The 19,906-nt window shown below is 34.5% G+C and overlaps 1 protein-coding gene across 1 annotated transcript in view; it reads left to right on the top strand.

The window, feature by feature from the left end:
- The window catches only part of LOC133188781 (neuroglobin-1-like), a 32,563-nt gene extending 13,228 nt beyond the window's left edge, over positions 1-19,335 (top strand). Inside the window, exons 2-3 of the mRNA XM_061324267.1 lie at positions 15,070-15,295; positions 18,867-19,335. Coding sequence (XP_061180251.1) covers positions 15,070-15,295; positions 18,867-19,016 — 376 coding nt within the window. The 3' untranslated portion in view covers positions 19,017-19,335. The remainder of the gene's footprint in view (positions 1-15,069; positions 15,296-18,866) is intronic.
- Positions 19,336-19,906: the final 571 nt, after the last annotated feature.

Consider the following 19,906-nt stretch of genomic DNA (forward strand, 5'->3'; position numbering starts at 1 on the left):
ATTGGAAAATCGGGACCCAGGCACTTAATATCTATAGAGATTTAGATAAAAATACATCTGTTGACTTATTAGTTTTCTTTTAGCTATTTGCCCTATATGTCTGTTTCCTCTCAATTCTGAAGTTATCCTTTTCTTTTGCATATCCTTTGTACAGAAAAAAGGACAATACCAAAATATTCTTTCAATTTGTCCGGTACCTGGAAGATCCACTAAGCATTCTCTTTCGTGAATCAAAGGAAGCTGCGTAATTTCCCCCCTTTAAATTATTCATAAACGTCTTTGAAAAGCACATGCTACATGTACTTGTATAAACCCTAATGATAACCTGTCGCAGGCAATGGAGAATGTTGTAAGTTATTGATAATTTTAACGAATAAATAAAGTTTTTGCCTGTTTTGAAAAAGAGAAGACAGTTTTATGAAATGCTTTGTATTGCATTAATATTTTAATAGGTTTGGAGGTATGACTTTAGATTTTAATTTATTTCGATATTTCCTGTTTCCTTTAAATCCTTTAGCATTTAGTACGATAGAATTACAGACAGAATCGCCATTATATAATACCTCGTGATATATAAATGTCTTCATTTAAAAGGGTGAAGCAGTGCGATTTTCCTCACAACTACTAGAATGCATCCTATTTAAACTTTTTCACTCTGCAGTTTACATGCATGTGCTGTTAGCGAGTTTACGTCACAACGATACTCTGAAGGAAACCATACGTATTTAGGGAGGTTTAATGTGAGAACTGTTTACTTTCAAAATAATATTTGGATTATGAATTGAATTACTTGGTTCTTGACATTTTCATGCTCTCAGCCACACTGAAACTGCACATATGTTTAATGTAATTTCAAAATTGAGTATTTTTTATCTTCCGATAGTTCTATATAAGAAAGTTGTTTCTTTAATCTCGAGGATGGTTTTGAATAGTCTATTGTCTTGTCTGTAAGATTCCATTAATGCATAAATGATATACCATAGGGTTTAAAATAATTTCCAAATCAAAGAAATAATACGAATGAATTTATTTTATCATTTATATGAAAGCAACATCTTTGTACATATGTTTCTCATAATTCATATTTTTTAATACAAAAATTTAGCTGTACTGAATTTTTCTTGTATGTTATTCGAGGCATCGAAGTGCATATAATTAAAAACACATTCTTTCAGACGTGACCTTTGTAAAACACAATTTCTGAAATTTTTGCTTAGAGACTTGTGAAAGTGGTCGCTTGTACTGTTTATACACGAAATAAGAAGTATCGATTAAATTATCTTTATGTAGAGCGACATGTCTTTTGTGTAATTTATTATGTTTATTTTGAACGTCCCTTCGAGAATTTTTCACTCACATGAAGACCTGTACTCGGCACTTACGGTCTTTAAGCTGCGAGGGATCGTTTTATACTCCACGCAACAAGTTGCGTGGGGTATAATGTTTTTGACCCGTCCGTCAGTCAGTCCGTCCGTCAGTCCCGTTTTTTTTTTTTTTTTTTTTTTTTTTTTTTTGTCAGCGCAACTCCTCTTAAACCGCTGCTCTGAATTTCGTCAAACTTTGCAGATATTTAGGACACCATTATTTTTCTGGGAATTTTGGCACTTTTCAACTTAGATTTTTTGCCATATGTTGAATATAGAGATGAACGGTGTCGTTCGAAGGATCGGTCTCGATTCGAAGCCGCGACGTATGGATCAACTCCTTACACCGCGAGTCAAGAGCAAACACTCTAACCACTTTGCCAAGCGGGCGACACTAGTGATTTATAAAACAGAATAATGTTTTCCAATCCTATTCTTTTCATTTTCTTACTTTAATCTTGTTCACATTTCCCTCCTCTGAATATTTGTCCTCTGTATATACTGCTTTAGCTAATATGGAGTGGTCTTTGTCAATCTACAATAAATTAAATACCATGATGAGTATGCGATCATTGTTATTGCACTCCTTAGTGTATACGTGTGCACATGCTGAAATTGGTTCTAAGGGTCTGAGTAGACTGCACATTGCTTTCGAATTTATGTAGAAATTCGTTTGCAAAGGTCTGCCTTCTTGATTTGCATTCTTTTTTGAAATGTATACCTTACTCAACACTTTAAAACGTTTAGTTAAAAGAAAGGGGGAGGGGTAAACTTAAGTTGTACAAAATTGTACTTGCGAAAAATGCGAGAATACAGTGGCTAGGCTACTTTATAACGAACAAATAAGAACCAAAAGTCTCTGTTTTTAAAAGGGAAAAGATTTTTGGATATAGAATTGTATAGAATTTAAAGAACACAGGCCATTAGAAAATATTGTGTTAAATTGGACTCGATTTGCAGTCGAGTAAGGCGATTATTAATTAATAAAGAAAAATCTGTGTACGTCTTCATCACTAGAAATTTGAGTGAATTCATTTCATAAGTTAGGAAAGTGATAATACAATGAATTTAATATTTACCATTCTATTATGGTATTAGACGTTCTAAATACAGAGTGTCTTATGTCTGTGCAGCATGATTCGCAAGGTAAAAATCTTCAAGTTTAGAATACACAATAAATTAGCAATATGGATGATATTTGATTATGGAATTATAAGATGAACTACTGAACCTAGTGTCAACGCCCATATGCGAATTATTGCCAGTTTTCTTGCATTCAGATGTGTTACAAAGAAAATATTGGCATTTATTGGCTAATTTATAAAATAATAATATTAAAAGTTTAGTCCAGACTTTTAATTTGGGTGGCAACCAAAAAAATACAATCCAGGAGCAGTTATCCCCCGACCCCTACATCAGTGCCAATTGTCCTTTTCATCACTCTTACTTCTCATCCCAAAGTTGAAATCATGTCTCGCAAATGCAAAGAAACCAAATTCTATCTATAATAGCAAGAAACAAGAGACTCAAGATGAAATTTCAACAGCGCTTTTCATCCGTCCTAGATCCTTCTCAAGTAATTGCATGGAAATTTAAAAAAAATCTCTTTTAAGAAAAGGAAGCCACTACCCTTGATCCAGTGACTTCCAAACCACAGCAAAGCTCCTCAGCAGGTCTATACTTCATGCAAAGTGGTCCCATCCCTTGTTCGGGAAACAGGATTTAAACAATAGTATCTAAATCCTTTATAAATTATTACTCTCTTGCTTCGTCATTTCTGTTCAGTAGGTTTATAGAGAATATTTTTCATAGCCTTCTTCAGCACTCTTTGATCATCTCCCATTTGGGACTAAATACGGCCCATCATTAGAACAAACCTGAAAGAGCTTTCTTTTGGGTTGTGCTCAGATGAATTGAAATTGATGGAGTGGGTTTTAGAGTAGAAAGTTTAAAAAGAAAATGTTAGCAGGAACAAAGTTTCAGGAAATTCAGTGCAGGAGTTATGCTGACAAACTGTTATATAAATTCCTCAGTGATTTCGATTTGTAAATGAGTGTAAGTCCATGTCCAACACATGACAATTTACACATTTAAATAATTGATGGAAACAACATTATGATATAGTCATATGAATTTGTTTATATACTGTACTTGTGAAATTATTTAAGACAAAGCACCAATTTGAGGGTAGGTGGGTGAGAACTATCCAAGATTTTGTGTGTGTGTTAAATCATTAATATTTTGATCTCAAAATCAATAGGGGTCTATTTCACATAAAATTTCATTACAAAAGCTGATTTCAGTGGATTTCCTTATTACCTAGCTGGAAAGTTTCTTCAATAATAGGCAAAACCCTTAGGGCAAAAATAATGGAATCGGAATTTCCTGGTCATATGCACATCTACACACTGTGTACTAAATATCTGCAAAGTTTGACCAAATTCTGTGCAACGGTTTAAGAGGAGTTGCACTGACAAACTGTTCATCTCTATATTTAAGATATGGCCAAAACTCTTAGTTGAAAAGTGCCGAAATTCCCAGAAAAATAATGGAATCGGAATTTCCTGGTAATATGCACATTTACACACTGTGTACTATAAATATCTGCAAAGTTTGACCAAATTTTGTGCAACGGTTTAAGAGGAGTTGCACTGACAAACTGTTCATCTCTATATTCAAGATATGGCCAAAAAGCTAAATTGAAAAGTGCCGAAATTCCCAGAAAAATAATGGAATCGGAATTTCCTGGTAATATGCACATCTACACACTTTGTACTAAATATCTGCAAAGTCTGACGAAATTCTGGGCAGCGGTTTAAGAGGAGTTGCGCTGACAAACTGTTTATCTCTATATTTAAGATATGGGCAAAAATCGAAGTTGAAAAGTGCCGAAATTCCCAGAAAAAATAAAGGAATCGGAATTTCCTGGTAATATGCTCATCTACACACTGTGTCCTAAATATCTGTAAAGTTTGACGAAATTCTGTGCAGCGGTTTATGAGGAGTTGCACTGACAAAAAAACAGGATTGACGGACTGACTGACTGAATGACGGGTCAAAAACAATATCCCCCCCCCCCCGCAACTTGTTGCGTGGGGTATAATAAGACACGCTGAACAAGTTTCAATTGAAAATCCTCAATAAGCTTTTGGTTATATGCAAGCTTAAACTCGCACAATGTTTTAGGTGAAACATATTCTCCGTTGTGTTCATTGTTACTTTTTTCAGTCCATCTACTAAACTTTCGAATCACTACAACATAACTAGAATGTTTCAAGGAACGCTTGAGTCGCCTGCAGCTGCTTTGTAACATCATTAAAGATGCATATAAATATATAGCATTATACTTCATGCATTTGCCTAAAAAAATCCATGGATAGATGAGTCATGAAATTTAAATGATTAGAAATACCTAATAATAAATTCATTATTTGATTATACTAGGTTTAATCCATCAAAAGCGATTCCAGACTGTCTTTACTGCAATTGTTGGTCTCCAACCTTATTATCATTTAAAAATTTCAGTTTGTTTGGTAACTGTATATCATACAGCTTCAAAGTACAGTATTATAAGCTCAAAAACATGCGATATAAAAGCTAATTCTCAGAACCCTGTCTCAAAAAATTCGAAACATGCAAGTTAAATTAACCATCCAAAGTATTTTTGCAAAGAAGGTCAAAGGTCAAGTCATCGGTACTTTTCATATTTTATGATAAACTGCACATTCTAAATAGCATAAACTTACATCTAAAATGTCAAAAAAATATGCTGTATCTCGACACTGAACTATTTTGAAAAGTCATAGGTCAAGTTCAAGGGTCAGAGGTCGGTAACCATGGTAATTTACCAGACCCCCAGTGCCAAGCAATATATGTGCAAAATATAAAATCCATACCTCGTACAGTTTTCAAGATATAGGGTGTGACAGACGGACGGACTGACAGACGCCGGGTAAAGTGATTCCTGGGGTCGCTATGCTCTTCAAGCGGCACAAAAATGTTAATCTAAAGTTTGAAGTCTACTTTTGCTACTGTAATATGGTTTTGAAGACTATAACCACACTGAAAGGTTGATTTAAAAATTAACCAAACTCAAGAACTTAGGAACGACTGAACAAAGGGGCAGTTATTCAATGTTTAATTTGATCACATGCTATAAACGCATTTCTCAATGTATACCAAAAAAGACCAGGCATAATGTATAAAACCCATAAAGTAACTTCATATGTAAAGGAATTAAAAAGTGGGGATAACTATCAGCAATAAATCTCACAATCCCAGTAAAGAATACGAACACGAATCGAGCAAAAAAGAGGTGGGAGGAAGTGTCCATGAGGAGTAAGCATCCCCTGTCGAACGGTCACACCTTCTGTATTGATCAGGCAAATTAAGTAATAATCAATACTATGTGGTATTTAAAAATGATCCAACAATTATTAAGATATATGTCAGAATACGAAGCAACGATAGGTTGTATTTGCAAACAAGATAATTACAACGACGGTCATCATAGAATTTGCGGAATACTTGCCTTAAACCAGATACATGTAGTTGAAAACCCTGTAGTTTCAACTTATTTCTCAGTTGCCTAGCTCGGTTTTAAAAAAAGATCGTTATCAGAACATGCTCTTGCATATGGAATCCATTGAGAGACCTCAAAAAACTGAAGTTATCCCATTTGTTTTCAAGTTTAGCTATTAGTTGGACGTTCACGTCTATATTCAATTAAACATCTTAGTAATGTATGAAACAGATGTAGCAGACCATTTATTACCTTAATTCGAGCCTACAGAGATATATAAAGTTGACATAGGAATGAAAGTATCCCGTTAATTGATAAAACGTCGTAGATATATCGAAATATTAACTTGAAAGCCACAGCAAGAGTTTTTTTTTTTCTCATGTAGAAGTTTTTGAATGTTAATTTTGAAAAAAAAAAATTCTGCTTCATAAGAATATTGAAACATTAAGGTGCACATAAAACACATCGGATTTCCAACAGATTGTTGGAAGACCAGATCTCCAATGAGTACCTAGATATTGTCAATGAGAAACCGAAGCATCTTTTTAATATCAACCTCGGAAGACTTGTTGTGTAGAATCGGGGTGATTTTAACAGTGTGATTTTGTAGACGTCAAATCACAACTATGAGAATTTACATTTTTATTGAGGAAGCTGTTGTTTATGAAAGCCAAAAAGCCTGGTCTTAAATTTTTCGTTTGGAATGGTTTATGAAGCGTTGGAAAGACATAGGTTCTGATGTTACAAAATTTTGTGATTTTGAATTTTTATGTATATCGACTACTTTAAATAAAATGTAAGAAGTCTTTAATGTTTTCTGATATATGTTGTACACAAACAGGACGTACAGATCGATAATTAAGGAAAGGCAGAAAACACTCCTTCCAACTTCTTCAGATGATTTAATTAAGGAACAGTGATCAACATTAACACGGCTACTAGTTCAAGCCTATGTGCACTTAATGACACTTGAAACACTGTAAAGAATGTCACGATTTTATTGATTTCCTCAAACAGGGGTTAATTTAGATGTATCATTACACAATCATGCATGGAAAACCTTATTAAAACACGTATCCAAGGTTAATCTATGTATGGAGAAGTCCCTTCCATCATTTTGATCTTGTGACGAAAAAGTGTGCTTCCGTGCATTAGATATCAAGACATCATGAAATGCAATCCGATGTGCAAAAACAAAGCAGGAGATTTTTATTGTCTAGTGCTTATCTTTCATCTATTCCATTAGAGTCCTTAATCCTCTTAATGAATTTTCATGTTTGTTTTCACCAAAATTAAAAGTATTTTATGTCGATAAACTACAAGAGGGGGAAGCAAAACTAATTTTAGTTTTTATCTTAAGGTTTCAGAACTTTTATTCAATTTCAGATTTATACTTATTCGCAGATATTTATGTGATTTATACACATGACAGGTTTGCAACGTCATTGTTATTATTAATGAAAGCAGGGCGAATCGAACACTAAACACGCGTTCATTTATGCCGAGTATATTAAGCTTCAAACGCTAACTTTTAGATTTTCGTGGTGTTTAATATAGCATTGTTGTTGCTGATACAGTTGAAAGGCTGTTTAAGACAGAAATTTCACTATTAAAATACACCAAAAAGTTTAGGGATATGATTGTTCGTATGTTGTTTTTCGTCCCGTTCGAGAATTTTTCAATCATATAGAGATGTCACCATAAACCGGTGAAGGGCTTCAAATTTAGACCTTTAATCGGTACTCAGGGCCATTAAACAGTGAGGGTTCTTTATCTTGCCAACGCCTACCGTGACACGGGGCCTCGGTTTTTAGCTCACCTGAGCTGAAAGCTCAAGTGAGCTTTTCTGATCACATTTTGTCCGGCGTCCGTCTGTCTGTCTGTCCGTCTGTCTGTCTGTAAACTTTTCACATTTTCGACTTCTTCTCAAGAACCACTGGGCCAATTTCAACCAAACTTGCCACAAAGTATCCTTGGGTAAAGGGGATTCAAGTTTGTTCAAATGAAGGGCCATGCCCTCTTTCAAGGGGAGATAATTAGGAATCAGTGAAAAAATAATGGCAACATTTAAAAATCTTCTTCTCAAGAACCATAGGGCCAGGAAAGATGAAACTCATGTGGAAGCATCCTCAGGTAGTGTAGATTCAAATTTGTTCAAATCATGACCCCCGGGGGTAGGGCAGGGCCACAATGGAGGATCAAAGTTTTACATAGAAATATATAGGAAAAATCTTTAAAAATCTTCTTCTCAAGAACAGCAAAGTCATGATGAGTTATATTTATATGGAAGCATCCTCAGGTAGTGTAGATTCAAGTTTGTTCAAACCATGACCCCCGGGGGTAGGGCGGGGCCACAATGGAAGATCAAAGTTTTACATAGAAATATATAGGAAAAATCTTTAAAAATCTTCTTCTCAAGAACAGCAAAGTCATGATGAGTCATATTTATATGGAAGCATCCTCAGGTAGTGTAGATTCAAATTTGTTCAAATCATGACCCCCGGGGGTAGGGCGGGGCCACAATGGAAGATCAAAGTTTTACATAGAAATATATAGGAAAAATCTTTAAAAATCTTCTCAAGAACAGCAAAGTCATGATGAGTCATATTTATATGGAAGCATCCTCAGGTAGTGTAGATTCAAATTTGTTCAAATCATGACCACCGGGGGTAGGGCGGGGCCACAATGGAGGATCAAATTTTAACATAGAAATATATAGGAAAAGTCTTTAAAAATCTTCTTCTCAAGAACAGCAAAGTCATGATGAGTCATATTTATATGGAAGCATCCTCAGGTAGTGTAGATTCAAGTTTGTTCAAATCATGACCCCAGGGGGTAGGGCGGGGCCACAATGGAGGATCAAATTTTAACATAGAAATATATAGGAAAAGTCTTTAAAAATCTTCTTCTCAAGAACAGCAAAGTCATGATGAGTCATATTTATATGGAAGCATCTTCAGGTAGTGTAGATTCAAGTTTGTTAAAATCATGACCCCAGGGGGTAGGGCGGGGCCACAATGGAGGATCAAAGTTTTACATAGAAATATATAGGAAAAATCTTTAAAAATCTTCTTCTCAAGAACGGCAAAGCCATGATGAGTCATTTATATGGAAGCATCCTCAGGTAGTGTAGATTCAAATTTGTTCAAATCATGACCACCGTGGGTGGGGCAGGGCCGCAATGGACTATCAAAGTTGTACATAGAAATATATAGGAAAAATCTTCTTCTCAGGAACAGCAAAGCCCAGATTGTTCATATTTATATGGAAACATCCACAGGTAGTGTAGACTCAAATTTATTCAAATCATGACCCCCGGGGGTAGGGCGGGGCCACAATGGAGGATCAAAGTTTTACATAGAAATGTATAGGAAAAATTTTTAAAATCTTCTCAGGAACAGCAAAGCCCTGATTGATCATATTTATGTGGAAGCATCCTCAGGTAGTGTAGATTCTATTTTGTTCAAATCATGACCCCCGTGGGTAGGATGGGGCCACAATGGAGGATCAAAGTCTTAAATAGAAATATATAGGAAAATATCTTCTTCTGAAGAACTGCAAACCATGATTAGTCATTTTGATATGGAAGCATCCTCAGGTAGTGTAGATTCAATTTTGTTCAAATGATGACCCCCAGGGGTTGGATGGGGCCCATTGGGGGATCGAAAGTTTTACATAAGAACATATAAAAAAAATATTTCTTCTCAAGAACAAGAAAGCTATGTTTAGTCATATTGATATGGAAGCATCCTCAGGTAGTGTAGACTCAAGTTCAAATGATGACCCCTGGGATAGGGAGGAGCCACAATTGAGGATCAAATTTTTACAAAGGAATATATGGGAAATTTTTTTAAAAAATCTTCTCAAGTACAATAAAGCCATTTGTTATATTGACCTGGAAGCATCATCAGGTAGTTTAAAATTCACCCCCCCCTCCCCCCCACCCCCAGGTAATCTTTTCAATACTGAACTGATTTGTGCTTTTGCCTTGCCAATGTGCTCAGGTGAGCGATGTGGCCCATGGGCCTCTTGTTAAGGTCTCATCTGAAGGACCCGCAACTTTCACTTCAAAGTGCCGAGCGCTTGGCGAAGGAAAAAGAAATGAGGTAATTTAATATCTGTTACTGATGAAAAAGCGAGCTCTATATTTTAGATTATTTCAGTTCAGAAACCTTCAAGCAAAAAAGAAGGTTTCATAGAAAGTTTTCTTTGTGATAGCATAAAATCTACATGTATTTTTTTTTAGTTTTAGGAAACGTAATAAGGCGTTTCTTATAATCGTGAAATGTCAAAATATCTATGATTTGATCCATATTTGCACAAACTTCGGGGTGATCATCGCTTGAATTCTTTGTTTCAAGTATTTAAAGGTATATTGAAAACAATTTTAATGAATGTGAAGGGGTGATCAAAAAGTTCGTGAGCTAATTGAATTACTTAAATATAAGAAATAAAATTAGGTTTCAGTGTTCATTATTTTTTAAAGTAGCCCTTTCCGATTTTAATGCACATCTGCCACCGTTCTGCCCATGCGTGAATCACGTGATCCAGGCAGTCACGTGACATGTTTCGTATCGTCCTGTTCACAAAAGCTAAAAGATTTGTTCGAGTCATATTTCTTACCATGCAAGTTATTTTTTTTATAACAAGAACAGTCCATTTGTCAGAAATAGCGAAATTCGGCAATAGGATGGGTGGATAAGGATATCATTTCCCAGAATGAGCATGGTAACCAACAAAACTTCATGATAAACGTGTTGACTTCAACTTTTCTATCGTCAACTTCCCTTACTTATGTAGCAATTTACCCTTATCACCTGCATATGGAGTTTACATCTCCAAGTTGATTCGATACGCAAAAGCACGAGTAATTTCTAAAACGAGACAAACTATTGACAAACAAGTTGATGAAACAAACAAGAATATTAATACTCTCATTTGAAGTCAACAAGTTCTATGGTCGGTATAATGACCTAGTCAGCAAATACAATCGATCATCAAGCCGAATGCTGACTGACGTTTTTCATACTAAGTATTAGGCCATTATTTGCACACTGAATTAGCCTCGGATTTTCTGTTTGCAAGATCATGATAGAGCACAAGGCGGGAGTGACCGGTCGACAGGGGATGCTTGCTTCTCCATGGCACCTGATCATACCTCTGATGCTTTTAGAGGTCCGCGTTTGCTCTGCTTCATATTTGTAATGTTCCAATTGACTTCTGAGCTTCATTACTGTTCGTTATTTCCATATTTCAAATAGTCTTTTCCACATAAGCCCTTTCACCATACATAAAACGATATGAAATAAACTTTGGCTTATTTTTACAGAAATTATCATCAAACATTAAAATCTCATCATTTCCAAACATTTTTATGTCAGACTATATATATATATATATATATATATATATATATATATATATATATATATATATATATATATATATATAACTTAAAACATTCCGATATGACAAATTTTGTCCAAGCATTCTGCTATGTAAGTAACTCTTGAGTTCAACTACTATATTGACAGATTCAAAATATGCAGGAATTTACAATGTAGATTTCATTTCGGCGATTGCTATCAAGTTCGCGAAGTAGTTGTTATTTCAAGATCAAGAGATTTACCGAGTTAGCTGTGTACTATGTACGTTACTGACGACAAGCAAACGGAAAATCATGGATCTCTTTCCAAAGTGAGGGCCATTTTGTAATGTCACATTCCTGTTGACTTTGATATTGTCAATGTACTAGTTGAACTAGATATGTTTCAAAGCAGATTTAAAAAAAAGAAAAGATCTGTTGATCAAACTCAGTTGAAGGCCGAAGAATTTATGTATTTTGAGATATAAAGAGGGATGACGTAGGTACCGTGGGACAGACTTTATGCAATCATTCTTTCTAAATATGTTCAATTTGTTATAATCACTTCTCTCGGATGGGCATGGTATAAAATTTATTGGAAATTTGTGTCAGAAAGAACAGATCAATTATATTAGCGTTGTGGCACATGGTCTTTTTAAATATTTTATCGTAGACCTTTCCAGATCATTTTCTGATTGGAAAATGAGCCGAAGATTATTAACGGATAGAACACGTTATTTATTTATTGAAAGAGCAAAGGCATCAAATTCCGAACTTCAATGCATTACACAAAGATTGTGAAGCAATGATGCATATAATTTTGTTTATTTTTCAGAACACGCTTCTTGGGTTTTGAATTTTAGTACAATATGGATTTGGTTAATACATTTAATTATTATGCCTCCCTTTGAAATAGGGAGGGCATATTGCTTTGCTGCTGTCTGTCGGTCGGTCCACCAACAGTTTCCGTTCATTTTCTTCGCAGAGGTTGCACATACTGAAATGAAATTTGGTACACAGATTTTTCATAAGAATAACTATGTCAAATTCTGTTTTGGGTACGATCGAGCAATTTTTGACAGAGCTATGTCCCTTGGACTTAGAAAAAATCCAGTTATTTGAAATCCGTTCATTATCTCAGCATGAAATATCATGAGAAAAGTGTTTTAGCCAAAGATGTGATGTAGAAGACTATTTCTGGTTGATGCATCTCGGATAGTAGCGGTAGATGACCCCTATTGATTTTAAGTTCAAAAGGTCAATTTTGTTTCCATGAACACTGCCCATAATGTATACTGCCCACAATAAAGGCTTGTGCACCCTATGATGTATGTCCAGAGGGGGGGGGGGGGGAGAGGAGGCATAAGTGTTTCACAAACATGTCTTGTTTTTGTGTTATCACCGTTTGGTGTAAATAAAACTTTTCAATCACCATTGTTCGTGGAGAATCAATTTTTTTTTTTTTTGCAATTTCGCAGGTCATTCTTATATGTATACCAACGTTCCCCAAGCGATGTTTTTTTTCAGTGTATTCGTCCATGGGTTTTCTGTGTAATGCAACCCACGAAATTACGTCGCACGAAACAGTACAATTTTGAAAGCCAAGGAACAATGACCTCCACGAATTAAAATGATCCCACAGTATTTTGTTTGGTGGGTTTTCTGTGTAATGCAACCCACGAAATTACGTCGCACGAAACAGTACAATTTTGAAAGCCAAGGAACAATGACCTCCACGAATTAAAATGATCCCACAGTATTTTGTTTGGTGTGTTATCAAAAGACAAAATTAATGAGTTTTGAAGTAAAATATTAAACCCTATCTTGACATATGCATACATGATATCCATTTAGGATATCTCTCATTTCTTTAAAAATGCAATGTCCCCTAAAATTCATAGTAGATTTATAGCATATAAGAACTGAAATCGGTTGTATAATATTGTTGTCAACTTATATAGCATCTTATCAACACTATAAATTCTACACATTATTCTCTCTTATCTTATGTAAAATGTTAAACCTATTCCTTGCTGTTTGAAATTCAGACATTCATATTACCTTCATCAATCGTATGAGACGATGCTCTGTGTGCCGAAGATCTGTTCCAAAATTTACTGCTGTTTTCGATGATATTTATTGCATCTGTCTTGTGTGTTATGTGATTTGTAACTGTCTCTAAGGTCTCCCCATCATTCTAATCTAGCAAATATTTCTTGTGTCAAGTGATTATGAAAATCAAAAGGAATACAAATGCATTCTTTAAAAAAAAAGAAAGAAGTAAAGCGTTTTATTTATAACGGAATATGTAAAGGTGCTTCAAAAACAACATTAATTTGTTTCTTTTCAAGGAGTTATCAATCATCCCAAAGAATTTAAATGGAATAAGTGTCTAAAAGCATACACGGTATCTCGATTTTTTTTTATTTGCCATTTATTGTCTGACATCTGCATTTTTAAAAAACTATTTAGCTACGTTGATAATCATAGAGAAATATTACAGGCAGGAAAAAGTTCATTGTGAATATAAAGTAAATTGTGCTCTGTTGTTTACAATAATGATACATAATACTTGTGTCAGGAATAAGCTTGTATTGAATGTTTACTTAATTTATGGTTCATATTTTCATTTAAAACATGCAACATATAAATTCTTTACCAACCATATTTACAAGTTGAATATTATTTCGCTTAGAAATGTTAGAAAGGACTTACAACTTAAATTAAATGGAATATATTTTTGTGTAAACGTTATTGAGTTCTTACAAATTTATTAGACCAATACGATTACTTACCTTCATATCTGAAGCATTATTATAAAACATCAATAGCGATATGCAAACCAATCTTTTTTCTTCAAGGCTCAGCTGTGATTTCATGACATTTTGGTCTAGTATTTAAGTAAGAAAACATTTGTCTATTGCGTAATCGAAGATTCGGGGGCATATAGTTTTTGCTCTGTCCGTCTGTCTGTTTGTTTGTCCGCAAAAACTTTAACCTTGCCCATAACTTTTGATTGGTTGGAGCTATGGTTTTTATATTTAAAATGTGTATTCTTTGTGTGAAGACCTTTCTTTGGGTATCAACATATTTGACCTCTTGACCTTGGAGTATGACCCACTTTTGTAAAATTTTACCACACTATAACATTGGCCATAACTTTTGAACGGTTAGGGCTAGGGCTCTCATACTTCACAGGTGTATTCCTTATGATAAGACCTTTCCTTGGGTGTAATGTTTTTGACCTTGGAGTTTGACTACTTACAAAAATCTTTAAACGTGGCCATAGGTTTTGAATGTTTGGAGCTATATATACAATGATGGGCTTTCATATTAGACATGTGTATTCCTTGTGACAAGACCTTCGTTTGAGTACCAACAATTTTGACCCTTTGACCTTGATCTTGGAGTTTGATCTACTTTTGGACAACTTTAAACTTGGCCAGAATTTTTTAACAGTTGGTGCTAGACCTTTCGTATTTCAGAGGTGTATGACTTGTGACAAGTCCTTTCTTTGGGTAACAACAAATTTGATCTCTTAACCTTGGAATTTGACATGCATTTGAGCTGCCATACTGGGGCATCAGTGTTTCACAGACACTTCTTGTTTAATTTTACATTCTTAAATTCGCGTATAATCAAACAATTACTACAATGCTTGGTGCATACATGTCTAAGTTGGTCCGGTTTATTCTCTTCTGTCGGGTACTTGCAAATCGGAATTCGAAAACTGTTTGCCCTTTTTAGTTCTGAAAAAAGTCCATAATTTAAAAACTTATGCCACATTAATAAAAAGAAATATTTATGTATCTTTTCAGTTTATTTCAAACTCACCCAGAAGTGCAAGATGCCTTTCTGCCGTTCCAGCAACTTTCAAAAGAAGACATGGAACACAGCGCCATTCTACGGTCACATGCTTTGAGGGTTATGGGAACTGTAGAAAAGTGCATAGGCAGAATAAAAACTCCCGAAAAATTACATAACCTTATGCACGAACTGGGAGAGAGGCATACGCACTACAATGCAAGATACGATTTTGTTGACGTAAGGATTATATTATATGGTGTGCATGACCTAGTAATTAATCTTAATTCAGTCAAAAGTTTTGAAGGATTTCGTCCGAAAAGCTACGAATAAACGTATACATGTACAACAATCCATGTATACAGTAGTTTAAACTACTTGGGAGCTATCTTTCCTCTGCATGTGGGCTGTCCATTTCTGTTATAGAAACAGCCTATAAATAGATTTATATTCTTGCAATTTTTTCAAAGTATTTGCATTGAGAAGAATAGATAAACCATACTTTTTATCGACAGTAGTGAATTTGAAGTTTTTACTTCCAAAAAAAAAAATTATTAGCCAGTAATTTTGAACAGGTCTTAATTTATTTATCCGGTTCTTAACTTGCTGAAGTAATTGTTAATTATTTGAAGGGTGTAACTAATCTCTCAAGATGTAAATAAGGTATTATACATGTACATGTATGTATAGTATGTATTTAGAATTCCGTGGTCAGAAACGAAGATTCTGAAGTAGGTCATATGTAATACAAAGGAATAGTATAAAGGCGAATTTTCAAACTTAGCCTGTACTAATGATCAAAATCATCAATAACCTAAGGCAAGGTTTTAACTAAGGACGGAACTGTTCAGAGCTGCAACTTTAAAATTCATCGTAAACATGTTCAATGCAGGACTAGAATTGCTTTCTTAATGAGAAAAATCATAATACATAAATATATCAATATGTTGATTGTTTAAAAAAACTAATTTTGGAGTTAAACGCCCAGACAGAAGAGAATCATTTCATTAGAAATAAAACTCGTTATAAGCTATTTTTTTTAAATTTAAAATTCGACCTATGCTAGGGATCTACACAAATATGCACAGTAAGGTTCTTAAAGTTAGTGTTTTTATTCATTTTTTTAATCTTTACAAATTTTCAACTTAATTCTTATGATCTTTCAATACCATATTATTATTATACCCTGCTAAAAGCGAGGGAGGCAGGTATAGGATGGGGGTGTCCGTCTGTCTGCCTGTACGTCCGTCCGTTACATTTTGGGGTGCCCATTTTTTATCCGCAACTTTCTCCTACATTTGTATACCACTGAATAAAACAATGAGACATTCACAGAATCTTTATTACATTGTGCACCTCCTACTTTACTTTTTGATCGGATACATATTTGAGCTTTCCATTAGCAAAACCTGGACACTGACATTCTATAAATAATAATGGTGGATACCCATCTCTTATCCACAACTCCTCCTAAATGAAATATATAGAGATAACGAACAGTATTCAAGCTCAAAAGTCCAGTATACAATACAAAATAGGAGCAGAGCAAACACGGACCTCCAAACATCGGAGGTGGGATCAGGTGCCATGGAGGAGTGAGCATCCCCTGCCGACCGGTCACACCCGCCGTGTGCTCCTTGTCATGATCGGGAAATAACGGAAAAATCCGTCGACAATTCAGTGTGTGAATAATGGCCTAACAATTAGTATGAAAAACGTCAGTCAGCATTTGACTCAATGATAAATTGTATTTGCTGACAAGGTCATTGTATCGACCAAAGAACTTACGAAATGATGACTTTAAACGAGACAGCTGATACTCTTGTTTCATCAACTTATTTGTCAATAATTTACCTCGTTTTAGAAATTGTACATACGTAGAGCATGCTCTTGCGTATCGAATCAACTGAGAGATATATACCCCGTATGCAGTTGATGAAGGTATATTGCTGCATAAGTAAGGGAAGTTGACGATTGAAAAGTTAAAGTCATCACGTTTATCATAAAGCTTGGTTGTTAGATTACCATTAACGTCTTTTTCAAGTAAAATATCCAAATATGAAACAGATGTGTCAGACTCTGTGGTATCTTTTATCTCAAGTTCACCAGGATATATCGTATCGACATAAGAATGAAAATAGCTATTGTTGATTGACAATACGTCGTCGATATATCTAAATGTCGAGTTGAACGCCACAGCAAGTGTTTTCTTCTTTTCACGTACAAGATTTTGGACAAATTCTGCTTCATAGGTCTGCTAATAACGGGGCCTAAACCAAATTTTAATGAACTGTTTCACAGAATCTTTTTACATACTTGTAGTGCCATTATGAATCACACATTTTACTTTTTGATTGAATCCATATTTGGAATTTTCCATAGCAAAACCTAGACACTGACATTCTTTCTATAATATGTTATGGGGTACCCATCTCTTATCTGCAACTCCTCCTATTCCAGTGAAAATAATTTAATGCCATTTTGCACCTCCAACATAAGGTTTTGATTGGACAAATATCTGGGCTTTCCTATTGCAAAACATGGACTTTGCCATTAAACTCATATTGAAGCTGGGGTATCATTTTCTGAGCTAAGTGCTCAAAGTATATGTACCTCTAGTTATTATTACTATGAGAAGAAGTTTGTCTGTCCTTTATCTTTTATCACATATTCGAATTAATAAGAAAAGATGACTAGCAAAATACTTGAGATAATTTTTTTTCTTTTCTCATAAAAAAGTTTGCTATCGTATTTAAAGGTAAAAGGTGGTTTAGATTTTATCGCATTTTCTACGTAAAGATTTTGTTTTTTAATTGAAGCACAATTCCTGAATTTAATCACGTAAGTTTGTTCATATAGTTCAACGAAACTTACTATAAAAACTTTTAACTTAATAATTGGAAGAAAAATAATAATTATTGCGACCCACGTTTTTAATTTTAGATTTTTTCATCCAATACCTCCCGACAGCGCTAATACGACATTAATAATCATCTATGTAAATGACATTTATAGAGTGGAATGTTTTGTTGTCTTTATTACCTCCGCAAAGAAGACTGAAGGTTATTTTTTCATACAATGTATGCCCGTTTTGTTCTATCTGCAGAACGTCTAAAAACATAAGGGAGTAATTTCAATGTTTTTAATGAATATATGTAAGTGTAAGTTACGATCAGGAAAAATAGCAAATTATAGAAACTTAAGGATTTTTTTAAAATTTGTTCTAGACGGTTTTGGTTTAAATTTCGTTCTACTCGGTCATATTCAAAATGCAGATGGTTGGAAAAGAATTCTACCAATTATGTTGAAAAAATCTTAAAATGTTTTGAATGGCTGCTGATGGAAGGCATGTAAGAATTGTCCTCAGTGGATATTACAAATTAGTTTTGGGGACGGTTTTGTTAAAGATACAGTTGTGGTAATGACATTTAATTTTGTTACTCTCGCATATAGTCTGAGGTAATTGATGTAGAATACAGGTCGGTGAGCACAAAGTGTTTACTTCGTGGCCAAGAAGTCTGGTTCACAGAAGTATGTGCTAAGGACCCTGTAATTCAATTAGTCATAATTTTGTTTGTTTTGTTTTTTTTTTTAAAATATGTGAGCTTTTTATTAACACTCAACCATTAGATAATTATTTCCTTGTCGTACACATGCAAGTAAAGAGTATGGAGCTTAATTCTACAGAATTGCACTCTATGGATGATATTTTGTGTATTTAAGAAATTTTATTAGTATGAGGGAAAAGAAACTTTTTTTGAAACATTAAATCATTTGAATAAAGGTTTTTAATTGGCCATCTTTCTTTCAGCTGGTTGGAAATCAATTTGTTATTGCCATCAAGCCTCATTTTGGAGACAAGTGGACACAGGAAATGGAAGCTGCTTGGGTACAACTTTTTAAGGTCATGACCTTTCACATGAAAAGAGGGCTGATAGATGCACCAGTAGTGACGTATTAAAAGAGCAACAGTTGGTGATCTTTGTCCAAACATTCCATTGAGTCTCTTTCCATTATTAAAAAGGAGGCAATAGTAAAGACACCATACAGAAAAAAAAAAACATACATCGAACAATGCATATGTGATAGATTTTACTACTCTCATAATAGAAATCAAGTTACATGTATGTGATAATGTAAGCTAAGGAATTCTGATTTGTATAACATTCATGAATGTAATGTAATTGAATGCAGTGTAAATTAAACACGGGATATATTGAGGTACATTGTTATGAACGTGCAAAAAGGTATTTCTTACTTGAATACATGTATGAAATACATTTTTTCTCTTCACTTTTTTCTATTATTTGTCAATTTTACCTCAACAGCGTCAGATTAAAATCAGTTCATTGTCGGCGTAAAGTAGAAAATTTTTCACATAAATTCATCTTGTTTCCCCAAAATCATTGGAAATGGAATAAAGTACCCTTAGGTTCGAATTCTTAAGGGAAAAACATCGACAAACAAGATGTGTTTGTGAAACACTATGCCCCCGATGGTAACATTATTCTGGAATGAGACGTAGACTACAGTGCAATAGTTATGGCCTATGTTGAAGTTTTTCAAATGTAGGTCAAAGGTCACAGTTGAGGTCACATGATAAAAAAAATTGTGTACCATTGGAAAGGTCTTGTCATAATGAACACTCATGTCAAATATTAAAGCCTTACCCTTGACAGCGCAATAGTTATGGGCTAGGTTAAAGTTGACAACAGACAGACAGACAGGACAAAAACAATATACCCCCGTGATCTTTCGATCTGGGGCATAAAAATAAACTTACCTAAAATCTTCTTGATTAGTGTCGATTTCAGTGTTCAAAAAGCGGTCCCCGGAGCCAAGGTTTGGCAT

Source organism: Saccostrea echinata, unplaced genomic scaffold (assembly GCF_033153115.1).
Source record: "Saccostrea echinata isolate AGI-Se365-2 ecotype Australia unplaced genomic scaffold, CSIRO_AGI_Sech_v1 ptg000016l, whole genome shotgun sequence".
Classification (NCBI taxonomy): Eukaryota; Metazoa; Mollusca; class Bivalvia; order Ostreida; family Ostreidae; genus Saccostrea; species Saccostrea echinata.